Genomic DNA, 6,692 nt, shown 5'->3' on the forward strand with positions numbered 1-6,692 from the left:
CAAAAATTAATGTAACTCTTCAAGATAATTTCTCCTTGAAGGGAACAATTCAGTTGTAGATGGAGGAGCTGAAGCCCCACATACATGAATGGGACTTAGTGATTCAGGGAGAAAAAGAGAAAGGATATCAGGACTAAAATTTGTTGAGAGTGAACCTTTTCCTTAAAGAAAGCAGAAAAGCTACTTTGCTGTTTTTCCAGTGACTAACGACTAAAAACTATATCCCACTCCCAAAGGACTGTTTTGGTTGGGGAAGTGTCTACAGAGTAGAATGTGACTGGGAGGTGAGGACAGCAGCAGAGGCTGGCTGTGTTCTATGCTGTGTCCTGCACCATGGCCACACTTTGGGGACATTGAGTTCAGAGAAAAAGGTCAGTTACAATCAAGTCAGCGTCTGTCTGTCTTGTAGTCTGTTACCTTAAAAGCCAACACCAACAAGATGGACTTTCAGAAGGCCTAGAGTTGTCTGACCTGGTCCCCATGGGAAAATTACAGGCTCTCTTGTAGATTGAAAGCTTGGAGCAAGTTAAGATAGCTATCCAGTGTCTGAGGGCTTTGACAGGGTAGAATGGTATGCAGGGTCTTAGAACCCTTTCTAAGCTGAATTTGGGGTCTCATGCTCTAGGAGGTGGAAGCAGTTAAATAATAATGAGCTCCCAAAAAATATGGACACAAAAATGTGAGCTTTAGTTTATTTAAAACTCTTTTTACTTGCTTTTGTGAACACTGCCCTGGTGTCATGGTGAGAACTTGCCTGCCTCATGGGGACCAAGAATAGGTGTATAGTCAGGCTAAGAGCCCTGTGTGGCTGGGCTAAGGTTCTGTTTTGGATTGTTCTGTAGCTGTTTGATTTCTGAGGCAGCGTGGGGCCCAATAAGTTGGATGCCTTATTTGCTTTCTGTTGGGCTGCTACAGGAACAGCCTAGCTGCTCCTTCATCCTGAGCCCAGAACTGCTGTTGGGCACGTCTGCTTTAGCTAGACCTCAGCTAGCTCAATCCCTCCTGACCATTTATTCCAGTCCTGACCCACAGGCCTTTGGATTTCAACCCAGTAAGACAATGGAATGGCCTTGTCTGTGTCTGGAGCTAGTGGTTCTTCCTTGGAAGGATCATTTTTCCTCTTGGAGAACGTGCTCAGGATGGAAACAGATCCACAGGCCTAGTAAGCGTGCCATCATTAGTGCCTAGCACATATCACTACCCATTTCACTCTAGATGGTTCCTGCCCATCAGGGCCTTTGAGTGTTTGTTACCTGCATAGCTTTACACTGCTCTTAGGAACTCTGGAATCAAGTTTAAGACAAAAGTCTGTTTCTTCTGCTTATAGTGGGGGGACTGGACTGTGCAGCAACCTGGACAATTCCTGATATTTTTATTCGCTTAATACCCACATGACCAGTTAGGTCAAACCCACTGTTTGTTCATGGCTTAAGCAACTATTTCCAAGGAAAGAAATGATGACTTCCTATGTCCTCTAGTCTTCTGCATGTTCCTTTCAAACCTGCACACAAATCTGGGGGAAGACAGGGATATGTTCAGGAGGAATCAGAAGAGGGGGAGGACAAGGTCAGGCTAGGAGATTCTCCTTCCAATTGGTATCTGTTTGGATTGTTCTGTAGCTGTTTGATTTTTACTATGACACTTAAGTACACATTCTAGTCTCAAAACTATAGGAGGCAGCAGGGATGGGATGCATCAATCACCAGCATGAACATATTAGGTCTCAGGACGCTGTGACCTAGGCCTAGTGGCCGAGTATCAGAGGCCTATGAGCAATCCATAGCCTCAATTCCCTAAGAATTTTCTTGGGCTGACAGGACGGAAAAGACAGGAGAAGTGAAGCACAGCTTCTGCAGGGACGCTCCTGCACTCAGGTTCCTTACACAGACAGATGTGAGCAGAGGGGTCTGACCTAAGCTTTCAGGCCTAAGGCCACTTATTTCTCATGAGAGATTGAGGTGACTGCGCCTCTTGGTTCCCATTTCTCTTTCTTGCTCTTATCCAACTGTTTTAATTCAAGGTGAAACTGGTGCACTGCAAAGCTGGAGACACAGTTGGTGAAGGAGACCTGCTCGTGGAGCTGGAATGAACTATTTCCAGCCTTTCAGTCAACACTGCTCAATGCTTTAATTAGCATTTCCATTATTCTCTAACCCTCAATTTGCTCAAGCATTTACAGGAGCACTCCTGTGCGGCAGGTTCTACAGCATCGTATTTATTCCTCAGAAGAGGCAAAACCGACATTCTGCCAAAAAAAATCACCAATGGAAATTTTTATTGATATAAATACTTGTACATATGATTTGTACTTCTGCTGAGATTTCCTAGTGTCAAAATTAAATCAATAAAACCAAGCATTTGTCTAAATATTAGTTTGCCCTTTTTTTCTGAATGAAGACAATATACACAGAGGCGACAGGCTGTGCCAATTGACTGTAAATATTAGCATTTCATTGTGATTCTTTAAAAATTTATATAAATTCCAGTCCTCTGCTTCCAATTTTATTAGCTTTTGCCATTTTATAATCTAATTACCTTCCTTCTTTCCATCATTCAGGATGGATTCCTGGGGCTCATTATTCATGACTTCCTTAGACCAGGTAGTACAAATGAAGGTTCTGGAAACCCCCTTTGGTGTGGGTCTACACTGATGTCACATGGATGACTGAAGAGTCAGATCACCATTTTGGGGGTATGCAGACAGGGTGCTGCCTGTGCTTGTCCAAGGACAAGCATGCTGTCCCAGTCCCTTTCCCTCTCTGACTAGGATACCCAGCCCTCACTATTGTGTGTGGAGCTGCCAGCCCATCAGCTGATACCCATATTTGCCCCTCTATTTTGTGAAACAAGTTTCCACTTAAGAAAAAGGGACTAAAAATAAGTCATGCTTCTGTGCCAGTTGCAGTTAGCGATCACCATTACACTGAAGGGTGGGTGAGCTCTTAGTGGAGTGCCAGAGTGCTCAGCCAGCAGCTGCATTTGGTTCTGCATTTCTTGGAATCCATTTTCTACTTCATTGGGAGGCAGAAGCAGAGTCATGTGCAACTTGCATCTATGCTGACAGATTATCAGATGGAGGTAGATGGTAATTGGTACTTCGTGCCTTCCTAACATTATTTTAAGTGCTGTTTGTATTTGGAAGCAAAGCCTTCTGTCAGGCCTGAGGAACAAATTACTAATGTGTTGGTTCTTCTGAAAGGCTCTTCCCCAAGGGCTGCACCTTCAGGTGGCAGAAATGGGCTAGCCTGCAGAGAGCTGGGCACCTATCAACGACATAAAGTCTGAGGGCTCAGCTGTGTCTCCCAGCAAGTCAGTGCTCCTGACTTTGCTGAATTAGAATGAAAAACACCTTCTACCAAGCAAGTACACCAAAAGAAGGACCAACAGCAACAGAAAACTTGTATTTTAATGGCCATTTTAATAATTTGTGTGTGATTTGGTAATTGCAAGTAGGGGTGAGGTAGGTGGAGCACATAGTTTAGGTACAACCTGCTTCTCTTGACGATTTTACACGATCAGACCCAAATCAGCATTTCCTACCACTTCTTTCTAGATTCAATATGTTCATTTTCTGAGATGCAACTACAGTCCAGTCTTTTTAGTCTCAGAAGATTCCATCTTAAGGTTAGAGCAAAGCAAATTAAAAAAAAAAAGAAAGAAAGAAAGAAAGAAAGAAAGAAAGAAAGAAAGAAAGAAAGAAAAGCAGTGAGGAGTACCAGGTATCCTGTAACTGTCTTTTTGGGAACCCCAGTCTAGAGTGTTTCCCATCTAGTACCTGCAAGTCCAGGTGCTCCTTAAGACTAAAGCAGTATTAAGTAACATCAGATTAGAGTATATGACAAAACACATTTTGTCAATATGCTTTATAGTTGAACTTGGAACGCTCTGCTTATGCCAGGCAGCTACCAGGTTCCCTCCATCCTGTTGGCATTTGAGGCACTAGCCCCTCATCTGTTTTCCCGGGGGTTGTAGCGTAGCCCATGTGGGCCCTCAGAATCATAGCTTTCATGGTAGGGAAGAAACAGCCACTCGGGTGCATAGGTGGCTGTACTGTACACGAAGCACTGAACACTGTCCCCGGGGCTATCGTCACCCTCCCACTCTAGCACCCGCACCTGCAGGGCTGTGCGTTGGTACATGCTGGGGCAGTCTTCGAAGTCATCCAGGAAGTGCAACATCTGCTCATCCACCTCGTAGATCTCACCTGCCACGCAGTGGCCCTTGCCTGGCAGGTGAAGCAGCCAAGGTATGTTGTGCTCGCCCGCAATCACCAGTGGGAAGGACTCTACTGTGCAGCCTCGGCCTCGGAAGGCTGCTAAGCCATGTGAATGGTCCAGCATGACTTTGTGGTTGGGTTGGCCCCGCTTCAGGGTGCCATACACGAAGATGTGGGTCATCTGTCTGTAGATACTATAGAAGAGAGAGCAGGTAGGCACATGAACAAGTGAAGAGTCTCCTTGGGGGGAAGCCTCTAGACTTGAAGGTAATATCATCACAGCCCTTCCACTCTGCTGGCCAAGCTCAGAAGGAAGAGAAGCCAAAATGTTCTGGTTAAACTTTGCTATGGCACCCAGAAGCTCATGTGGTTTTCTCATCATGAAATGGTTTCTCTAGCTATTTAGAAAACTGAAAGAGGTACTAGGCCAGCCTGCCCTTGAGTTTGAAATCCCAAGCCTAGAGAGAGGAGCACATATTAGTGACTTTAAAAATCTGGGTTGGGGGAGCAAGGTTCGATGGCATACACCTTTAATCCCAGCACTTGGGAGGCTCAGGAAAGTGGATCTCTATAACCTTAGAGGAAGAACACTCCCTAACATGGTAAGCACCATGTATGTGTGTGGTGTGAAGATCTTCCATGTGTTTGTAAGATCATGTAGCTCTGGGCTCAAGTGATCCTCCTGCCTCAGCCTTCCAAGTAGCTGGCATGAGAAAACCAACACGCCCAGCAAACAGCCTCAACTGCAATGCTAAGGTAAGAAGAGCAAGCAGGTCAGTCACTCTGCCCCACTAGGACAGACTAATCCAGGTCTCACAAAGGCCTCAAGCACAGCCCACATATGGAGACAGCTCCTGAGCATCTCAGGTGGGAGGGGTGGGGTCACAATGGGATTGGAATAGAAAAAAGAAAAAAAAAATCCGCAGCTTTTTCAGCTGGCTACTGGGGTCTCTATGACAGCCTTGTGTTTCAGGAACACAGGCCTGACCTCATGACTGACACAAACCTTTCACCTCACTACTCTGTCCCAGTGGAAGTCAAGTTACTACCAGACCTCTGTGAACTTCTGAAAACAGGCACACCTGAGTGAGCAGCTACCCAGGACAGCACACTTGACAGTCCAATCACACACTTAGGTATTCAGCCTAAGAAAAGAACTGTCAGTCAGATAGGAACCCAATCAGGGACCAACACCTGCAGGCTGGCTACCTTCTGACACAGTTATCTTTCAGTCTTTTAAGGAGCTTTAAAGTCCCCACAACAGATATGAACAAGGAGAAGCAAATATAAATAAGTAACAACCTGGCTCCCCACTTCTAGGGCAAACCAAGGTTTCAGCAACACATTTACATTCCTGTCCCAACAAAAGATCCAGCAAAACTTCATAGCTCCTGTAGGACCATAGCTTTCTTCCCTAAGATTTTAGAGGGTAATGACAATCCATGGTGATCCACAGCAGGAACCTTGGCTCCATGTAGAACTAACATTTGCCTAAGACTGGGGTACAGACTTATGTAACTAAGTGACCCGTGTAAAATGTGGTCTGAGAATGGAAACACTGGAGCAGGTCATCTCCACTGCCCTTACCAGCAGTGCCCAATGCTAAACTGTGGGGCTTTGGGAAGGGGACCTCCCAGGGCAAGGACAGGAAACATGACCTAATGATGTATGTAGAACACTTGCTTTGCTACCACAAGGGTGACTCATGAGTCTGTGCACTGAACAGCCTGTGTCTGTAAGCATGTATTTATCATTTCATACTTACCATGTTCCTCTCTACCTGACCTGCTATCTTCCTGGGGGAACCTGACACCATTTCTGTCCACTGCGTTTGACTTCTGCATTGGATCTATGCAGATTTCATTAAGGCACACAGGACAGGAATCCTTTCCTCAATCATGTTCTTATTTTTGTTGGAACTTAAAATTGTTCTGGGTGTTTTGTGTTGCATGGGCCTCCTGGTCAAGCTTCTGTTGAGGCAATCCAGTGTCACCTTTTCTGCAAGCCATCAGAATGTACCCTCTTTGGTGGATTCCTTCGATACACAAATCCTCTCCCTCTTGGTGTACAGTGTGGAAGGAAGGAGATCGAGGGACATTGTATTGACTCGGTTGAGGTGTGCTTTCACTGCCTTTCAGGTTCCCAGGTTCTTGCTGGGATGGCCAAGCTCTGCTTTAGCTTGAACTGAGGCTCTTAGGTTCTCTGGCCCCTTGGCTTCTGAAAAGTGATGATGACAGGGCTCAAGTAGAGTCTGCATTCCTTCTTTGGGAATTCCAGCATGAAACTTCATTGCCATGGTAACTGGGGAGTTGGTACCCTCACTATTTCTGCCTTCACTATTCCTTTCTCCTTCATCTCAGTCTTTATTGTCCCATTCCATTCATCTAAAGCATCTTTGCCATTCTATGTGTTCCCAGCATTTTCCCAGCATTCATCTAAAGCATCTTTGCCATTCTATGTGTTCCCAGCATTTTCC

At 45.4% G+C, this 6,692-nt stretch overlaps 2 protein-coding genes across 5 annotated transcripts in view; one reads left to right on the top strand and one right to left on the bottom strand.

The window, feature by feature from the left end:
- The window catches only part of Pcca (propionyl-CoA carboxylase subunit alpha), a 308,071-nt gene extending 305,704 nt beyond the window's left edge, over positions 1 to 2,367 (top strand). Inside the window, exon 24 of the mRNA XM_028771105.1 lies at positions 2,021 to 2,367. Within this exon, the coding sequence (XP_028626938.1) occupies positions 2,021 to 2,089 (69 nt within the window). The 3' untranslated portion in view covers positions 2,090 to 2,367. The remainder of the gene's footprint in view (positions 1 to 2,020) is intronic.
- A 1,021-nt stretch (positions 2,368 to 3,388) lies between these two features.
- The window catches only part of Ggact (gamma-glutamylamine cyclotransferase), a 36,217-nt gene continuing 32,913 nt past the window's right edge, over positions 3,389 to 6,692 (bottom strand). For all 4 annotated transcript variants that reach the window (XM_028771885.1, XM_028771907.1, XM_028771889.1 and 1 more), the window contains exon 3: positions 3,389 to 4,410. In XM_028771885.1, the coding sequence (XP_028627718.1) occupies positions 3,948 to 4,397 (450 nt within the window). In that variant the 5' untranslated portion in view covers positions 4,398 to 4,410 and the 3' untranslated portion in view covers positions 3,389 to 3,947. The remainder of the gene's footprint in view (positions 4,411 to 6,692) is intronic.

The sequence above is a fragment of the Grammomys surdaster genome, unplaced genomic scaffold (assembly GCF_004785775.1).
Source record: "Grammomys surdaster isolate TR1022 unplaced genomic scaffold, NIH_TR_1.0 65, whole genome shotgun sequence".
Taxonomy (NCBI): domain Eukaryota; kingdom Metazoa; phylum Chordata; class Mammalia; order Rodentia; family Muridae; genus Grammomys; species Grammomys surdaster.